Consider the following 20,862-nt stretch of genomic DNA (forward strand, 5'->3'; position numbering starts at 1 on the left):
CTAAAATATGTTTTCAAATAGTTACTACTCAGTTCATTAAATGCATTTATTCTAAATAAATAGTAAAGATACCACTAAATAAATAAATATCACTTTCAAATATTTCAGTTACAATGTTATATACTGATAATAAAGGAGCTGTTTAAATTGTTACGGAATAACGGAATAGTCAAACATTAAAATACCCACAGTTTGTCAAAACACATCAAATTAAGGTCAGTGGTTTCTACCATGTGTAAATTTTACCGCAATTAAATAAAATAATACCTTGAAAAAAAATTTTAAGTGAAAGGAGTCTACAGAGGAATGACAACTAAATGTAATATGTGATTCTGAATTGGATCTGAGTCTGGGGAAAATTATTGTAGCAATAATGAATGTGAATATGGAGTATTAATATTGTATAATATATTTGTATTGATTTTAAATATCCTGATTTTGATCATTATTCTGTTGTTATGAGATCCTTGTCCTTAAATACAACATTTATGGGTATTTAAGGGTAAAGGGGTACTATGTCTCCGACTTATCTCAACTGACTCAGAAAAAAAAATATATGTATATATATGGAATATATGTATATGGAAGAACGGCTCCTTTAAGGGAAAAGAAAGGTGAATTTACTAGCAGCAGGAGCAAATAGATGCTTCCATTAAAAGAGGATGAGCTAAAGAAGCGACAGTGGAAATATTTAGGAAATAAAAAACACCCAAACCCGTTGTCGTGAAGTCAATTCCGACTCACAGCAACCCTATAGGACAGGGTAGAACTGCCTCATAGGGTTTTCAAGGGGCAGTTGGTGGATTCTAACGGCAGACCTTTTGGTTAGCAGCCGAGCTCCTAACCACTGCACTACCAGGCTCCATATAGGAAATAGTATGAGAGATGTCATAAGAGCAAGTGGTCATATACATACATATATTTGTGTGTGTATATATGTCCGTAGTTCCATAAGGTTATAATACAGCTCAGAAATCTCCATCAGAGAACAGGATATAGGAGAGGTATTTTGCTAAGTACTGTAGATCTGATCTGTCTCTCGCTAGCTCTCCAGGTTGGGAGTCTTCCCCAGCCCTGGGGTGGTAGGGTGAGGGGTGGTCCCAGTGCCCATTCTCAGCTGCCTGTCCAACTGCACTCACCTCAGACAGGGACTCTGTGAAGCCACTGCCCTACTCAGCTCCTGGGTGCCCTACATGTCATGTCAGGACCTGAGGCTGCAGCTCCTCCCTTGGTGGCAGCTGCCTAGCAGTCTGGGCTTTGGAGGTGGTGGGAGGAGGAGCAGGAAAGGCGATGGGGTAGGAGGCAGAGGAGGGATGGGTGGGGCTGGAAAAGTTTAAAGCCCATTTGGGTGGGTGGGGAAGGCATGGAGGGAGGAAGGAGGGGAAAGGAGCTGGCACTGGGGTGGGCTGGGAGGCAGCCGGCTGGACTCCGAGTGGGGCGAACACCAGGCATGGCTCTTCGACGCTGGGCAGCAACCACACAGCATCCGCAGTGTTGGAGCTGAAGTTTTTGGCAGTCCTGCGACAGCAACGGTGGTGCAGATCCTGGGCCAGCCCGGTGACCTCCTTATTGTGCCTCTTTCTTGTATATAAAGTGGCGATTGCACAGCGCCCAAATTGCATACTATTTCACGGAACTTATTGTCATGTTAAGCTGACACATGACTGTAGGTAGATATAGATATAGATGGTTAAGCAAATGAAGGGAAATGTAGATAATTTAAAAAAAATATACAGCTATCCTTTCTAAATTATATGTATAACAGTGTACTTTATATCTTTTGCATTCCTGGATATTACTTCCTCAAACCAGTACTCACAAAAACTGTAAACTTCTATTAAATGTGTAAAAGGAAGCAAGTCACCACATAGTAACACTCCAAGTGGAGTGTAATGAAGAGCATAATATAGAATTTCCTCTCTAGGAAAATCTACACTAGCTATTCATTTCTTAGCCAATGTGATCCATAAATTCGATAACTTTTTAAATAAAGCAGTGCTTGTTATAAAAATGGTGTCTAGGATTAAAATTAAACCGTTAGAAAGGCAGGAACCTTAAAAGAAAATGTAAGGAAGTCATCAGACCTGAAGAATTATATTTCTGCTTATGACCTGTGTTTATTCTAAGATTTAGAGAAGTAAACATCCTGGAATATATTTTCAGGAGGGCGAGTTTTGCAGATTCCTCGGGCTAAAGTAGAAGATGCTGGAAGATATACATGTGTGGCTGTGAACGAGGCTGGAGAAGATTCCCTTCAGTATGACGTCCGTGTACTCTGTGAGCTTATTTTCTGTTGTTTATTATGCATTCCTTCACTGAAACATATTTATGAGGAACTAATGTTTGCAAGATGTTGCACTAAGCAATTTAGAGACTACAGAGATCATCAGAAACTGATAGTTCCTCCTTGTATATAATGACAGTATATTAGTCAGGACTTCATGCATATCAAATGAGACAGTGGCTTAAGCCCCTCCCCCCAAGAAAGAGAGAAAACTCATTAACTCATGAACCTGTAAAGTCCCATGGCTGACTTCTATGGTCAAAAGAAGTCAACCAATGTTTACTTTTCTCTTTCACTTGAGTTTGCATTTCTCTCTTAGCTTTTCCCTCAGGTGTGGATTCCCTTGGGTGGCAAGTTGGCCCCTAGCAGTTTTAGGCTTATATCCTCAAATGAAAGCTTTTCTTTCCCAGTATTTACAGTTGAATCCCTAGAACTGAATTACCATAAGTTTAATTGGCCAAGCATGAGTCATGTATCATCCCTGAATCAATTACAGTGGCCAAAGGGTTGCAGTGTTCTGACTGATGAAGCCTAGTTTGTGTGCCCACTGTTGTGAATGCCTGCACTGAAAGTGGAAGAAGTGTTCCTTCAGCGGAAAAGAGAGGTGATGTTACTAGCAGCAGAAGCAAATAGATGCTTCCTTTAAAAGAACTAAAGCTAAAGAAGTGGTCATGGGTGCGTATAGGAAGTAATCAGGATGGAAGATTTCACAGAGGAAGTGATTACATAATATGAAGCATTATATTTTCTGAGTATAAGATGGCACTAAGATTTTTATCGCAGGCAATTAAGACGGTGGTGGCAATATTAATAAAAATAAAAGACTTTGGAAAAAGACCAGATTTGGGAAGGGAGAAAGTGAATTTTGTTTTGGACGTACCGAATTTGACATGGTACGAGGATACTTTTGTGAAATGTTGAATGGGCATTTGGAAATATGGAACTACACCGGAGGAAATAGAACTGGACTTAGAATATACATTCGAGAGTCATCTATAAACAAGTGATATTCAAAGCCATGAGATTCCCAACAGAAAGTGTTATAGAAATAATAGGAGAAGGTCAAAAGAAGATCACTGTGGGATCGTTTACAAGTAGGAGAAAGGAAAAGAAAAATGGAGTCAAAGGAGGAACCATCTGAGGAGTTAATGAAAACTAATAAACTAAGAGTAAAATGTTACAACCACTATGGAAAACAGTGTGTACTCCTTAAAAAGTGAGAAATAGAAATACCATATGATCTGGCAATCCCACTTCTAGGAATATATCTTAGAGAAATAAGAGCTGTAACACAAATACACATATGCACACCTATGTGCATTGCAGCATTATTCACAATAGGAAAAAGATGAAAACAACCTAAATGCCCATCAACAATGAATGGATAAACAAACTGTGATACATACACCCAATAGAATACTAAACAAAGATAAAGAACAATGATGAATCTGTGAAATATCTCACAACATGGAAGAATCTGGAGGGCATTATGCTGAGTGAAATAGATCAATTACAAAAGCACAAATATTGTATAAGACTACTATTATACAAAGTCAAGAAAAGGCTTACACACAGAAATAAACATTCTCTGATGGTTACCAGGGATGGGAGGGAGAGAGTAGACATGAGTTAACTGTGGTGAAGGGAAAGGCAATACACTATATGTGGGAAGTCAGTTCAAACATAATCAAGATAAGGGAAGACACTGAGAGGTACGCAAGAGTAAAAGGCAAAGACTATACTATAACATACACAATACTGCAACAACAGTAATAATGAACAATAATTTATGAGTGGATACATAGGTAGATATGTATGCAGAATAGATGGGAGAGAGTGTATGGGAGTACACCCATGTGGATATATAGGTATGACTGTGGACATTTCTATATATATTTGTATGTGCCTCCTGTATATTTATATACAATAGAACACACAGGAGCCATAGCCATGGAAACTTTCTAGATATAATGAACCACCTCATGGGACTGAGTTACTGGGCTTGAAGGCTAGGGACCGTAGTCTTAGGAGACATCCAGGTCAATTGGTATAACATAGTTCATAAAAACAATTGTTCTACATCCTATTTAGGTGAGTAGTGACAGGAGTCTTAAAAGCTTTCAAACGGCTATCTAAGATACATCTATTAGTCTCTTTCCATCCAGATCAAAGGAGTGTGAAGAACACCAAAGACTTAAGGAAGCAATTAGTCCAAAGGACTAATGGGCCACAGAAACCACAGCCTCTGCTAGTCTGAGTCCAGAAGAACTAGATAGTAGGTGGCTGGCTACCACTACTGACCACTCTGACCAGGATCATAATAGAAGGTCCTGGTTACAGTGGGAAAAAAATGTAGAACAAAATTTAAATTCACAAAAAAGGCCAGACTTACTGGTCTGAGAGAGACTAGAGAAACCCTCGAGACTATGGCCCTTAGACACCTTTCTAACTTGGAACTAAAGCCACTCCCAGAGATCACCTTTCAACTGAATTTTAGACAGGCCTATAAATAAACAACATCTGTGAGGAAAATGTTCCTTAGAACAGTCATCTGTGTGAGACCAAAAGGGCAATATCAGCCCAAAAGCAAAGAGGAGAAGGCAGGAAGGGGCAGGAAAACAGAACAAGTGGAAATGAGGAACTTGGGGTGGTAGTGGAGGGAGTGATGACACACTGCCGGAATTGGAACCAGTGTCATGAAACAGTTTGTGTATAAATTGTTGAATGAGAAACTAATTTGCTCTGTAAACCTTCACCTAAAGCAGCTGGAGAAGCAGGTCAGGGCAGAGAGCTGTCATACAGGCCTCTACATACCAGTTGCTGAACCAATAGTGTACTTCATAGTAGCTCTTAATGGTTCAGCTCCAGTCAAAAGCATTAAGTCTTTATGTCTCAATATTTCATTTAATTAGCTTTCAGAGAGTCATAACCTCATTCAATCTGAAACTCTAGTTTATTATTTACCAATCTGCAGTTCAAGTTATATATTTTATGTTATTTAAAGTATATTAAAAATCACGTAACTTGGAATGTAAAAATATACATGTAAAATAACATTGCAACCCTATTATGTCCTCGTAACAGTGATTTTTTTCTTTACAGATTTTTGGTTTAGTTTTTGAGAGACCCAAATATCACAAGACTGCATCTACATAAAACATGCAGCCTTTATGAATTGCTAAAGATACAACACATTTTAAGAGAGTGAAACATAAAATAGCCAGGCTTTCAAAACAAAATAAAAAATGCCTATTCACTTTGAAAATGAATTTCTGCATTTACAAAAGAGGAAAAGACATGCATTGTCTTGCTTACCTAACATTTCTATTTTTAAAAATTGTGTGCATATGTGACTTCTCATAACTGACTACCATAAGGTAGCCATATACCTGGATTTTTAATAATATTATAAACAAGGATGCATATGTGTAGGAAAATCTAGAGCAGGGCTTCTCACACTTAGCATGCATAAGGATTACCTGGAGAGCTTTTTAAAACACAGATTTATGGACCTTCTCTTAGAGATTCTAATTAAAGTCTTGGTGGGGATGAGAATTTGCACTTCTAACCAGGCTCCAAGGTGATGCTGAGGCCACCGAGACTGATGCTGGGAAACAAAGTTTGAATAGCCCAAAGGATTCCACTGAAAATGAGACCAAATCTGAACGCTTATACTTTAAAGGATCTGATTTATCAGGCTAGTCTAGATGACCAAATAGACATAAATATTTATTCATGCGTGGAAATGCTACTTGTTTGTATGACTGAAAATCACAGTCATAGTGGAAGCAGGACAAGATGCATTGGGGGAGAGCTGGGATTAAGCTAAATGGGAATAATATTGTGAGAAAGGCTAGTCAAAGGTAGGTGAAGAAGAGGGAGAGAAAAAATATAAAATTGAATATTGTTATTGCTACCCAAATTTAATAGTATAAAATGTCACTGAAGATTATGGGGCTCTTTATTATCATGCAGAACTTTTTTAAAAACTACCAGAAACTAGAATAATTTAGAAAATACCTGTTTCCCATTGATATCTCCGTTGCAATCACTTATTAGTGCCACCAGTTATCAAGGGAGCAAATAGTGACCTCCCTGAAGAGGTCACCGTACTGGTAAGCAAGAGCGCGCTGATGGAGTGTTTATCCAGTGGCAGCCCAGCTCCAAGGAATTCCTGGCAAAAAGATGGACAGCCTTTGCTAGAAGATGGCCATCGTAAATTTTTATCTAATGGAAGAATTATGCAGGTAAAAGCAAAAATCTAACCTAAAAAGGAAAGCTATTTTGACTTTGTGCTTTATAAAAATTGTTTTTTTACTTGTAAAATAATTTATATTGGTTTTAAATATTTTATTTGTAAAAATGTGTAGCCATATACAAAAAAAAAAAAAAAAAAAAAGTCATTTCCGACTCATAGCAACCCTATAGGACAGAGTAGAAGTGCCTCCTAGGGTTTCCAAAGAGCAGCTGGTGGATTTAAACGGCCGACCTCTTGCCTCACACCTCGGCGTTTGTTACTGCCAGACATACATGGTTAATATGCAAAATAGTTGGATAATAGATTTTTTACTATTGTTGTAAGTGCAAAATGTCAGAAAATGAGATAGTTGATAAGTGACTTAATGATTTTAAACAAGAAGCATTTATTTAGCTCACAAGTTTTCTGGTCTCAGCTAGGCTTACTCGTGTGTCTGCAGAGAGCTGTGAGTCTGCTCATCTTGGCTGGGCTCCCTCACGTATCTGTGCCCTCAACTGCAACAACTCGCTGATACTGCTTTATGTGATCTCTCTTCCTCCAGCAGACTAGTCCTGGATAGTCACAGGGTGGTCACAGCGTTCCAAAAGAGTAGGAAAAAGGTCACAGCATCTCTTTAGGGTCACTTCCATCACACTCTTGGTCAAAGCAAGGGATAAGTCCAACCTAGACTTCATTCGCATCTTAACTCCATCTCTTGATGAGTGGAACTTCAAAGTCACATTACAAGAGGTGTGGATGGGGAAGTAAGGGAACCATTGGGGACATTTTTGTAGGCAATCTACCACAACTACCTTTAAAACTGCCTTTTCTGATTGGAAATCTTTATAAATAAATAGTTATTTGATTGACCTGACTTATAAAAGTCAACATTAGCACTATTATGTATAATTTTCTTTATGTTCATCTGGTATTAACTAGAAAGTATATGTATTATATGTGTTATATCCCTAATCCTAAAAAATTAATGACAATTATGACAAGTTGCTGTATTAAAAATTTTAGTTGGAATTTTTTCATTTTTTTCCTTAGATTCTAAATACTCAAATAACGGATATCGGCAGGTATGTGTGTGTCGCTGAGAACACAGCTGGAAGTGCCAAAAAATATTTTAACCTCAATGTTCATGGTAAGATCTCAGTTCCAAAAACATCTGTTAGACTATTCATGAAAAAGCACACAACCACGTTTTAGATTATGTAAGTTTATTTCACACTTCTGAACTTGGGCAATGTGTAGAGCTTGCATTCATTCAGTTTCTTCCTTTTTTTCTTCCCACCATAACAAGGATTTATAAAGTACAAATCTTCTAGGAAGCCCATTTTTATATTATTTCAGTCCCTCAAGAGGAATTAGTTACTCTTATGTATTTGAAAGCAAAATCAAAATTTGAAATTCCAAACATTACAAGTTTATATGACATTAGAGCCACTGTCTTTCTCCAAGTTCAGGATTCATGTTGAGCTATATCCTCCCGTGCCTGATATACTCACTCACAAAGAAGAAAAAATCACTTTGTGGAGTTAGGTAATTCCTGAAGAGCACCATTTCACCTAATTCATTCACCAAACTTCATCAAAATGAAGTTCTCAATACATGCTAGACACTTCATAAATACTGTTTTGTTGCTAAAAAAAAAGGCAGTTGGATATCTAAAAACCACAAGAAAATTGTCTGTTTTTGTTTGGTTTTTTCCCATTAGGGTACAGCTGCTTCCAGAATATTAAATCGGAAATTGTAAACGATGATTACAAAAGATTTCTTTTACATATGTCATACATATATAAAATTCTAGCTCATTTTAGGAATAGCTGAAATTTAAAATTATCTTATTAAAAAAATTCTCTCCTCAAAATACTTTTACTTAACATCATGACATTCTTTTTTGATGTCATATATATGCAAGTATTGATATCTGGCAGTGTTTGGTGTTTGTGTAACGGACATTTGAAATACTTTTGTAGTTGTATTCCCAGTGCTTAGCGCAGTCACTAACATGCAGTAGGTGCTTAATAAATATCTTATTGGATGGATTAATCTAACCAAGGTAGAAACAATTGTGTTATGAATTCCCAAGCAGAATGTATAAACTTAAAATGTATATAATCCTTGTGAAAGCACACATTCTATTCTGTATAGTAGAATAAATGCTGAAAAACAAAAATGTTATTTTTCCTGATTTCCTAAGACAGAATTAATTTTTTCCTCCCCTATGCAATCAAGAGCAGATTATAAACACCCCAATTATAGCAGTTACGTTTGTTGCTTGTGTTCTTTTTATGAGACTGTATCTTTACTTCTATCCATTTACTTTATTATAAATGCTCCTAGGTGTTACCTATCTCAGTCTTCCTAAACCTAGAGTGAGAGCTGGAGTTGTAGTAGTTGCTAAATAAATATTTGCAGTTTGTTTATCATATTTTCTCTTCTGATTACACAGTTGAAATATAAAGTGGGAGCCCCAGGTGACTTGAGAGGAAGTAGCTACTGTTGTTTTACTGTTAAGAAATGGAGTTCAGGCTGTGTTTCTTCCTTTACCAGTTAATGGTGTCTTTAACTCCCAACCACAATCAGAAACCCATTTAAATACTGGAAAAGTCATTTTGAGGGGGAAATCATTTAAATTATTTTCACTTAAAGCCATACCATTTACTATCTTCCACTACACTTATGCTTTCTCACTCTAACCTTAAGCCTACTGACCTGTCAATTTTTTTTAACTCTCTCCTGTCTTCACTTTCCTTCCCATCCAGCTTAACTTAGATAGAAGAGCATTTTAATTACTTGTCTTAGCCCTTATCTTTTCATCAATTTTGCTCCACAAAAGCTCAACTCTACATGTTTATAACAACAACAAAATATGTTGTTGGGTGCCATCAAGTCAATTCTTGACTCATATCAACCCCATGTGACAGAATAGAACTGTTCCCTAAAGGCTTTCTAGGCTGCAAATTGCCAGGTCTTTCTCCCGCAGAGCCACCAGGTGGCTTTCCATTAGTAGCCAAGTTCTTAACTATTGTGCCACCACAATATAATGACTGTTTAATTATATAAACTGACCTACCAGGTGCTGTGCCAAGGGCTTTATGTATGTTTTTTCATTTAATTTTTCCAGTAACTCCAGGTGTTTGGTACCATTTTATACCTCTTTCACAGATGAGAAAACTGAGTCTCAGAAAGAATAAGTAACATGTTCAAAGTTACACAGAATGCAAGTGCAGAACCAGGATTTTAACCCAGGCAGTCTTATTTCAGAGGTTTTTCACTTAGCTTCTTTTCTCTATTAAAAAAAAAAAATTCCGTTGAGTAGGTTCTGACCTGTAGCAACCCTATAGGACAGAGTAGAATTGCCTCATAGGGTTTCCAAGAAGTGGCTGGAGGATTTGAACTACCAACCTTTTGGTTAGCAGCTATAACACTTAACCACTGCACCACCAGGGCTCCTTTTCTCTATTACCCCCCCAATACATTTCTCAAGTGCACTGTACCTTTACCTATAGAGCTAACCATGGCTGAAGGAAATGTTAGAGTCAACTGGGCTGTCCATACTGCCTGGCCTACCTCCTCTGGTCTCTGTTCCCTAATGATTATCACACACCTTCACCCCTCCATCCAAATGCCAGACATCCCCCTTGCATTTTTTCTGGGAAAATGCCTTCACCTCCTGTTTTACTGGGGTAAAAGGAGGTATCACAAAAATCGCCTCAGCTTCCTACCGTCAAATTGAAAACATTCTTGCACCTGTTTCTGCCATTTCTTCTTTCTCTCCTGTTACAATAAAGGGGAAAAGCATCCCTCTACCTTCCCAATGCCAGACACTCACCTGAATTCTAGATCACTGTCCACCACCTCTTCAAAAATCTGTCTCTTCTCTTTAACTCAAATATGGAAATTCTCACTCTTTACTGGCTCCTTCCTAACAGCACGTAAATTTAATAACCTCTCTCATTTAAAAAAAAAAAAAAGGCTTCCCTTAGACCTAACAATTCTTTACAGCTACTCCTTATCTTTCTCCCCCATTTCAAGGCAAACTTCTCAAATAAATCCACTGCTGTCAAGTTGATTCTGACTCATAGCGACCCTATAGGGTAGAGTAGAACTGCCCTGTACGGTTTCCAAGGAGCAGCTGGTGGATTCGGACTGCCAGCCATTTGGTTAGCAGCCATAGCTCTTAACCACTGCACCACCAGGGCTCCAATAATAGCCATATGTATTTAATGTCTCTAATTCTTGGCTTCCCACTCATTTCTCCCACCACTGCATTCTGTATTCCAGCACAACTCCACTGAGACTGTCACTGAGTTCATCAAATGACATCCTTGTTAATAAGTCCAGTGGGCACTTTTCAGGCCTTATCATTCTTACTTCATCTTTCCAAGCATTTGACATTCTTGACCCCCTCTTTTTGAAAAATTATCTTCCTTTGTTTTCTGGAACACCCACATCCTTTGTGTATATATCCTGCCTTTCCAATTTCTCTGTCTTTACTAGTTCCTTCTTCTCTACCCAACTGTTACACTTTGCAGTTCTTAGCACTCTAGAGCTTATTCTCTTCCTAGGTGATCTCATGCACTACCAAATTTTACTTACTATCTATGTGCAAATAGTTTCCAAAATTTTGACTCTAGCCAGCCCCACTCCCCAACAGCCCCAAATCTTTTATCCAAATATCTACTTCTTATTGGCATTAATGTCTTTAATAGTCACCCTGAAACAACACATATAAAACTGAGCTCCTTACCTTTTCCCCAAAATGAGTTCCTCCTCCAGTGATCTCTCTCTCAGTAAGGAAACCACCACCTACCTCTTGTTCAAGCCAGAAACCTAAGCATCATCCCTAACATTTCCTGCCTCAGCCCAACCCATAAATACTAAGTCCTGACATTCCTACCTACAAAATAGTCTGGGATATAGATACCCACTTTACTTGATCCTCTGACACCATTCCAGATCCAGCTACCATAATCTTTGGCACAGGTTACAGCAAGAGCCTCCTAACTTTTTTATAAGACCCTGCTAGCCTTCTAATCAGTTTTCTCTGCTGCAGGCAAATAGTTTTAAAATTATTTTTTGATCAAACCACCCTTCTGCTTCCTGTTGCCCTTAGGATAGCTTTCAACATTCTTAATGATGCCCAGAAGATCCTGTAGGATATCTACTTAGCCCTTTACTCCTACCCCCCGCCCTTTGCTCTTCAAACCCTGCTAGCCTTCTACGTCCTATGTTCTTTTCCCTATTTGGTGGGATCAAGTTCCTGTGGCTCTCTTTCCCCACATGTGTCTTTTTATGTATGTGTGCCTATGAGTGTGTTGCTCCCTGTCCTTCTATGTGCCTGTGGGCATATGTTTCTGCGTGATGTGTCTATATGTGTATGTGTCTAGGGTATCTCTCCCTTTCTTTGTGTATCTCTACTTTTTTTTCTCATTCTGCCTTTTTCAGTCTGTCAGTCTCACTCTGCCCATTTCTCAATCTCTCTTTTTCTGACTGTTCTCTCCATCTGGTTCCTCTCTCTCTGTTATCAGCCCTGTTTTCTTCTTTTTAAATTTCATATGGTAACAAGAGGGCTTCTTCAATTTTCACACTTCGTCCTCCATGCAGTCCAAAGTGTAATGCGAACCTTCTCTCTCTCAAAAGTCACACTAAACCCCCTAAAAAAATAATTCTAGTTGATCTTGCTTGGGTCCTGTGTCCTCACATGGACCACAATGGTACTCTGGTCAGCCTGGGTCACATACTGGCCCTTATAGAGGGGGCGTATGATGTGCCGTCTTTCCAGAAGCCACATCCCTTTTCTCTCCTTTACTAAACTAATCCCTGGTCATATTTCAGGTCTCATCTTAAATGTCACTTCCTCCAGGAGGGTTTCCTGGTCCCCAAACTAGAGTAGTACAGAATAGTGACTAGGAAAAGAACTCTGGAACCAGACTGCTTGGTTTCCAAATCTGTATTTTCCAATAACTAACTCTGTACCCTTAGGCAAATACTAACCTCTCTATGCCTCAATTGTCCTCCTCTATTATGTACAGATAAGAGCTGTATCTAATACATAAGGTTGTAGGCTGCGTCAGTGAGATCCTATATGTGAAGTGTTTAGACCAGTGCCAGGCACAGGGTAAGCCCTCAAAAAATGTTAGCTGTTGTTTTTAATTCAACACCTGGCAACCCCACTAGATCATTAAATCTATATGAGTATTGTATAAATGTTTTTCACACTGCACCCTCAGCACCTAATGCAATGTCTAGCATACAGTAGCCATTCAATAAGTGTCTGATAAATGAATGAAGGAATGAATGAAGAATATTAGAATTAACTAATGGATGAAAAATGATCAATCATATAATATTTAAAGAAAAAAAGAGATTTTTGTCTTTCTCATGCTCTACTTTTTGTTGTTTAAGACCTCAGTCTTAATACAACAAAGTGTTGTATTATATTTCTTAGTTCATGTCTCACTGTCTTCATTAGTATAAACAAGACCTATGTCTTATTTATTAATATATTCATTCATACATTCATTCACTCATTCATTTTTATGACCCTTCCTCCCCTGTATTCTCCCATGTGCTTCATACAAAACTATTCAAATGGCATGACATTTTTACTCCCACCTGCACGTGCTCTTATGAAATGCACATTACTTCATGTGCATATATTTTAATATAGATAAATGGTGTTGCATCATTGTGTTTTTAGTCCACTTTTTCTTTCAGCACTACTTTTGTTTTTTGAGTTACTTTTTGATTTTTAACAAGGAACTTAATACTATTGTTTATTTCTTATATTTTCTGTTCACCTCAAAAGTCATCAATCTATATTGTTGAAAAATAATCTGTATTATTTATTTATAGGTACCATAACATTAAATTTCCAAAGAGTCTTTCATTGGTTTAAAAAGAAAGAAAAGCTTTAAATAAAGATGTAATATTAAAAGCAAGAATATTCAGATGTTCTTAATAAAAGGTCTTTGTACATTGACAAAACCATCTAAAGAATTGCCAACCGTGTTTTACAAATACAGAATATCTGTTTTTGAAAATTCTGGTACTCTTTCAATTGGGAAAAATGAAACTGCTGGGAATGAATTTGATGAAGAAATAAGGGATGCTAAGAAGAAAGACAACTAGATTGGTTTTCATTACAAAAGTTTTAGGTATTTGTAGAAACCAGAATAATAATTCATAGTGTACTAATGATATCATGAACTGAGTGCTTTGACAGAGTATAGTGATTTGGCTTATATTTAGTAAATTGGAATGTATGTGCTGATAACATCAGATTTTACTTTTAATACATTTACTGTTATAGTTCTTCCAAGTATCATTGGTCCTAACCCTGAAAATGTGACTGTTGTGGTGAATAATTTCATCTCTTTGACATGTGAGGTCTCTGGTTTTCCACCTCCTGATCTCAGCTGGCTCAAGAATGAGCAACCCATCAACCCAAATGCAAATGCTCTCATTGTGCCAGGTAAGGAATCTATTATTCTCAAAAGTTTCTTTAATATTAGGTGGTACATGATATGATGTGATGTGGTGTGGTGTGGTGTGGTGTGGTGTGGTGTGGTGTGGTGTGGTGTGGTGTGGTGTGGTGTGGTGTGGTGTGGTGTGGTGTGGTGTGGTGTGTGGTGTGGTGTGGTGTGCTGTGGTGTGCTGTGGTGTGCTGTGGTGTGCTGTGGTGTGCTGTGGTGTGTGATGTGGTGTGGTGTGTGGTGTGGTGTGGAATGGAATAGTGTAATATAATGTAATGTGATGTAATAATATTCTTATAAGTGTTCACATTTTTCTTTATTTCACTACAAATGACATTTCACCTTAGTCTTTTTCAAACTTTTTTCTTGCTTCATTTACTTGTTCTCATTAAATGCCTCTCTTTACCCATTTAAAGCCATTAGGATAAGGATTGTGTAGACTTTTATGATTTTAGTGGGAAAGCACAGTAACAAGGTCTTCTTCAACAAATTTTGAAATTCAGGAACAACTTATTAATTCTGTGGGAGTGGTAGACTGATAAATTTTCATTGGATAAATTTTCTGGTTGCTTTAATCAATATTAAAGTTCTTTGAGAATAGATGGATAGATGATTTTAAGCACAGAAAATGCATTTTGGCATATCTTTCCTAAGTATACTTACTATTTGTTCACTAGAACCTGTATCAGACAGTTCTATGACCCATCCTGGGTTACTGGGGAGAAAAATCCTGTGAATTTCTTCCTTTATAAGGAAGTAGAATCAATGATAAAGCAAGGATCAAATAAAACTGATTCGATTCTTCCATTTTAAATGGGGACTCCTTCTATATCCATTTCACTCCAAGTGAAAGGACAGATTTTGCTGTTTATCTTAAACACTGAGAACAACCTCTATATCACTGTTCAATTTGTATTATAGGTGGCCGAACTCTACAAATTATTCGGGCCAAGGTATCTGATGGTGGTGAATATACATGTATAGCTATCAACCAAGCTGGTGAAAGCAAGAAAAAAGTTTCCCTGACTGTTTATGGTTTGTTTTTACTCTCTTCATATAATCATTTCATTTTTAAACTGGTATTAGATATTTCTATCTGAACACATTAATGAAAAAAAAAATTGCTTCTGTTTTTGTTTTCTTTCCCTCAGTGCCCCCAAGCATTAAAGATCGTGGTAGTGAATCTCTCTCTGTAGTTAATGTAAGAGAGGGAACTTCAGTGTCATTGGAGTGTGAGTCAAACGCTGTTCCACCTCCAGTCATCACCTGGTATAAGAACGGGCGGATGATAACAGAGTCCACTCACGTGGAGATTTTAGTAGACGGACAAACACTACACATCAAGAAAGCTGAGGTGCATCTTTGATTCTTGTATTTATGTCATTCCTTTGTGGGATGATGGAAAAGATAGATAGTTGGAAGTTGCATATTATCTTCACTCTAGGGAAAATGATTTTTAATAAAAAATTAAGTCTTCAATGCCATTAATCTTCTTTTCTCAAAAATAATGGAAGGATTGCAGAAGGAAATAAGAGCTGGGGCATCTGAGCATAAAGATGACTGATGATTTAATGTACGCTGGAACAGTGTGATTGGTCATCTATAACGTAATGGAGCACATACAATAGTATCTTTTTCTTTTAGGTATCTGACACAGGCCAGTATGTATGTAGAGCTATAAATGTAGCAGGACGGGATGATAAAAATTTCCACCTCAATGTATATGGTGAGCATCTGACTCTAATACAACTCTTTTTTCCCCCAGATATGCAAATGAAAGAAATTGTCCTCATTAGCTTAATGAGGGTAAATGATTTTTTTTTCTGTCTTCTTATAGTTCCACCCAGTATTGAAGGGCCTGCAGAAGAAGAGGTTGTTCGGACAATCAGCAATCCTGTGACCTTAACATGTGATGCCACTGGGATCCCACCTCCCATGATAACATGGTTAAAAAACCACAAGCCTATAGGTAAGGCAGTTACGCTTTTTTTTTTGTGGTTGTTTTCTTTTGTTCTTAATTGACTACATTTAAAAACTAGCACATTTTCAGTATTGTGCTCACAGCTGTGTTCACTAGAAGAAAACTTGAAGTCGATCCCAACTCATAGCAACCCTGTAGGGCAGAGTAGAACTGCCCCCATAGGGTTCCTAAGGCTGTAATCTTTCCGGAAGCAGACTGCCACGTTTTTCTTCTGAGAATTGACCTTTCGGTTAGCATCCAAGCACTTAACAACTGCACCACCAGGGCTCCCTTGAAGAAAACGTAATGTAATGAAATATAAGCTTAAAATATAGACCAACCATAGAATAATTATTCATTTACAAAAAGTATTTATCTTTTTTTTTTTTCAAATTAGAGTCTCATTTAAAATAAAAGTACAATGGAAGAACTTGTGAAACATTTATTTCATATAAAGCAAGATATTTTCGTAGTGAATTGTAGTGATATTAAAAATAAAGCTTATTTATGTTTTGTTTTGCTTTGTTTGTAACTACAGAAAATTCTGGCTCACTTGAAGTTCATATTTTGTCTGGAGGTAGCAAACTCCAAATTGCCCGGTCTCAGTGGTCAGATAGTGGAAACTATACATGCATTGCATCAAATGTGGAAGGAAAGGCACAGAAAAATTACATTCTTTCAATTCAAGGTATGTGGGGTACACTGAAATTCATCTTTAATTTCTTTGTCATATTCCATTTATAGTTCAAAGTAACTCTACATTTAAAAAGATATTTTATAATGCAAAATATCTTTAAATCAACAAAAAATATTGTCAATTTTCTGTCCTGCATTTATCAGTAGATTCTGTTTTTATGGAAATGGATATATATATGGAAGAAGAAAATGGAAATTCGATGATCTCTGTTTTTTTTGATGTTTACTAAATTGTTGCCTTTCTGCAATACATATTATATTAAATTTTATTTGTTGATTTAAAACTGGCATAATTTATTTGACTCTAACCCTGTAGAACTATTCTTATTTATATAGATAACCTATTGCCGTCAAGTCAGTTGTGACTCATAAAGACCCTATAGCACAGAGTAGAACTGCCCCGTAGGGTTTCCAAGGAACAGCTGGTAGATTTGAACTGCTGACCTTTTGGTTAGCAGCCTGAGCTCCTAACCACTCTGCCACCAGGGCTAAGTAAGCTTTAATTCATGAAGAGTGTGCACTCTCTTCTAACCACAGGTAGGAGGTTAGATAAATTTCAAATAAACATAAATCTTACACTCTTTTGGGGTGAGAATAAGGAACATTCATCCATCCAACAAATATTTAGTGAATGACTATTCCAGCAGACTAATGAGCACTGAAGAAAATATGTAGATAATTTTGACTTTCAATAACCCTCTGATTATGACTTTTGACTCAATATTTAAAATGAAAAGGAAGTCTAACTTGAAAATAAGTTGAAATTCTTGTTTTTTATAATTTTATTATGGTTATTATGAAAACCATTTTTCATAAATTATAAATGAAATTTTGAATATTTTCTTTACCTGTTGTGCGTTCTGCTAAAGCTGAAGCCAAAATATTGAAAATAAAAGTGAAATTAAAATAAATTTATGCACCCTTTTACCTCAGTATTGAAGTCACTCCTGTGGTTCACCCTTCATCCCAAGATTAGACAGGTCAATAGGGCCAACAGTTACACACATGAGAGATGTGCTTCACAGCTCAATCATGTATGCAAGACTAACAGGCACACCAGCCTAAAAGCAAAGATGAGAGGGCAGGAAAACTGGATGAATGGAAGCAGAGAACCTGGGGTGGAGAAGGGGGAGAGTATTGATTGGCACATTGCATGGTTGGTAACCAGTGTTGCAAAACAATTTGTATGTTACCTGTTTAATGAGAAACTAACTTTCTCTGTAAACTTCCACCTAAATTGCAATAAAAGATTTAAAATAAGGTGGACAGGAAATGATGAGCTAGGGCAGCTTCTCAAAAAAAAGGTTCACGTGTATCAGTTTTGTGCTCTCTATGTAATGATTGGTGATGCTTTGAGATTTCAGAAGCATAAAAGGAAAAAAACACTCGCTTATTAGAGATATAGTGTTGGAAAGTGCAAGTGGAATTATATTTAACACATTAAGAATAATAATGCCAATTATGGTATATGTGTTATGACCGAATATTTTGCCAGGCTTTAAATGTACTTTATGATGTTTTTGGACTAGAAATTATATATATTATGTATAATCATAAAGTCTAGTGCTTGTCATGTATTAGATACTTAATATAAGATGGCTCTTATTAGCATTGTTATTGATTTACATCTTTAATACTCTAAATTTGGCATAATTACCGTCACCTTCTGGATGACTAAACTGAGATTTGGAGAGATCGTGTAGTGATGGATTGGTAAATGTTTAATCATAGACTCTACTGACAAAAAGGCCTTAATTTGTAGCATTTGTCAGCTTCCGTGGTATAAGTACTCCCACCATGGCCACTTTCAGGCTACCAACGTGATGTCACTGAACATGGGTAAGGAAGACATGTGCAAAATTGACTCTCAGGAGCTGGCTCCAGCACAAAATTGCAGTTACATAAGTTTGCTAGTAAATGTGGAACAGGAATTCAAATCAGTTTCTAATACCATTGTCAGTATTTTTATTACACGTTATTTCTTAACAAATCCTGAAAGTGCAAACCAAAGATAAATAGAAAAAGAAAACAGAAGCTAATGGATCTTAAAACCTACAATAAGCCTACCTGTTGTTTAGAAAAAATAAAATTTAATTTGACTCATGGAGAAATAAATAACCCACATTGATACTCTCCTCAGAAATTTATGGAAGATTTTATTAAAAAGTAAGATTCTCCAGAACATCATTAATTCCAAGCCATCTATTTAGTATTAAACTAAGAGTGAGTCCAGCCAGGACTTAGGGAAGCATGCCCATGAGGTGTCATCAACAGCTGTCACCAACTCTTATAACTAAATAATTATGTTGACTTACAAGTATACCAGGAATATTGAAGTGATTCCTTTTCCTACTGCTCATTTAAAAATAATTTATGTGGCTAATGATGGTTTGATACTGAACCTTGATCTAGGAAGAATGTGAAATAGAAATGGCATATTGTTCTATGATTCTGTTGTATTCATTAGAGTTTTTATCCGTGTACCTTGTCAATGAAAGCCCTAATTATTTCTCTGAAGTTCCTCCAAGTGTTGCTGGTGCCGAAATGCCGAGCGAAGTCAGTGTCCTTCTAGGGGAGAATGTTGAACTGGCCTGCAATGCAAATGGCATCCCCACTCCAGTTATTCAGTGGCTTGGAGGCGGAAAGCCCATAACCAGTGGTGAAACAGAAAGAATGCGGTATGTTTAAAAGGACCGCTGCATTATAAATTGTGAAGTCTTTTACAGTGGTTTATGCTTCCAATTTCTCATGAATAAAAATATTAAATTCAGGTTCATTGTGAACTTGGCTATGATAATATTGACCAAAGATTAAAATTAGGATAAAAAAACAAAAATGATAGAAATTTGGACAAGTAAAGGAGAATTTATGTGACCAGATTTTGGTCTTTTTTTTGTCAATATTATGAGAGCCAAACTTTTATCTTTTTGTTTTGTGACTAATCCTAATCAGTAATTATCAATAATCCTAGACATTATTTTGTGTTGTGAAACCACCAAATAGTCTACTTGCCGTACTGCTTGACTTATTTTCAGAAAAGACATAGTAAACCCTAAGCCAATTCAGTCCTTATTGTGGTTTGTCCAAAATCCAGTTCTCATCTGACTCGTTACACATGTCACAGACCACATTAAAGATAGAATAATGATGTAGCAAGTATCTCCTGCTGTTTCCAACAACAAATTCCTTTGGAGGAACAATCTCAAATTCTGTACTCTTACCGCATTACTTTATCGCAAAGCTCCATTGTACACACATACCAGAATTATTTTAACTATTTGAAGAATCATAAATACACATGTGGACATTAATTAAATGTATTATAAACTGAAGGTTTATCACTTTAGACCAGTATTTTAAATTTAAGGGTTTGGAGTGTTTTTTCTAGTCAATCAGTTGAATAAATGCAACTTAAAGAAAGATAAATAAATGTTATTTCTTTATACTTATTATATATTATAATTTACACATTTTCCTGTTTACAAAAAAAAGATTACATAAATTACAAATACTATCTTAGAGATAGGATGTAAGTTTTAATTCTCTGATATAAGCATTTCTGATTAGTTAACAAATATTTAATTAGTTTTTATTAAATCAGCTCTTAGCTGATTTGATATGCCGAATTAATACAGCATAATTACTGTATGCCAAGTACTAGATACTTGGTGGAACCTAAAGATATGAGATAATATTTGTACTTAGGAACTTCGAGTCTATCACTTCTTCTCTTACATTAATATCCTAGACTTCTTATATTCATAGTACTGAAAAATATTTTTTCACTTCTTTGCAATATGTGTAGATTTAAATGTGAAACAACTTTTCAGTAAAATAGAGTAATTCTTCCAGAGTCAGCTTACTACTTTCCATTCTTGTTTACAACTTGCTTTTTTGTTTACTCATATGGATAAACTCATGGAATTTTAAAATTTATATTTCGAAGAAGAGGAAATACAGCTAGACCCACCTATGGTTTTTCATTCTGAATAATCATATTTAATAATATGATATAGTAGAGTTTGAGTATTTGCTTTTAACACTGGGAGATTTGAGAAGGCACTATTATAGGAGGAACTACAGATAGTAATCTAACAGAAAGTTTTGTTTGGTTACTTAGTGGTGTGTGAAGAGAACTAATAATACAGTAATCTCAGATATCTTTAATGATCTAATTGTATATTTATTATTTACTATT

At 36.5% G+C, this 20,862-nt stretch overlaps 1 protein-coding gene across 6 annotated transcripts in view; it reads left to right on the forward strand.

Annotated features, from left to right (window-relative positions):
* The window catches only part of HMCN1 (hemicentin 1), a 551,288-nt gene that overhangs the window by 432,452 nt on the left and 97,974 nt on the right, over positions 1–20,862 (forward strand). For 5 of the 6 annotated variants that reach the window (XM_049868532.1, XM_049868536.1, XM_049868533.1 and 2 more), the window contains 10 exons: positions 2,164–2,277; positions 6,344–6,531; positions 7,572–7,668; positions 13,846–14,007; positions 14,930–15,043; positions 15,160–15,362; positions 15,653–15,734; positions 15,846–15,977; positions 16,507–16,656; positions 19,183–19,342. In XM_049868532.1, the coding sequence (XP_049724489.1) occupies positions 2,164–2,277; positions 6,344–6,531; positions 7,572–7,668; positions 13,846–14,007; positions 14,930–15,043; positions 15,160–15,362; positions 15,653–15,734; positions 15,846–15,977; positions 16,507–16,656; positions 19,183–19,342 (1,402 nt within the window). The remainder of the gene's footprint in view (positions 1–2,163; positions 2,278–6,343; positions 6,532–7,571; positions 7,669–13,845; positions 14,008–14,929; positions 15,044–15,159; positions 15,363–15,652; positions 15,735–15,845; positions 15,978–16,506; positions 16,657–19,182; positions 19,343–20,862) is intronic. The other variant, XM_049868535.1, reaches the window with a different exon arrangement.

Source organism: Elephas maximus, chromosome 24 (genome assembly GCF_024166365.1).
Source record: "Elephas maximus indicus isolate mEleMax1 chromosome 24, mEleMax1 primary haplotype, whole genome shotgun sequence".
Taxonomy (NCBI): Eukaryota; Metazoa; Chordata; class Mammalia; order Proboscidea; family Elephantidae; genus Elephas; species Elephas maximus.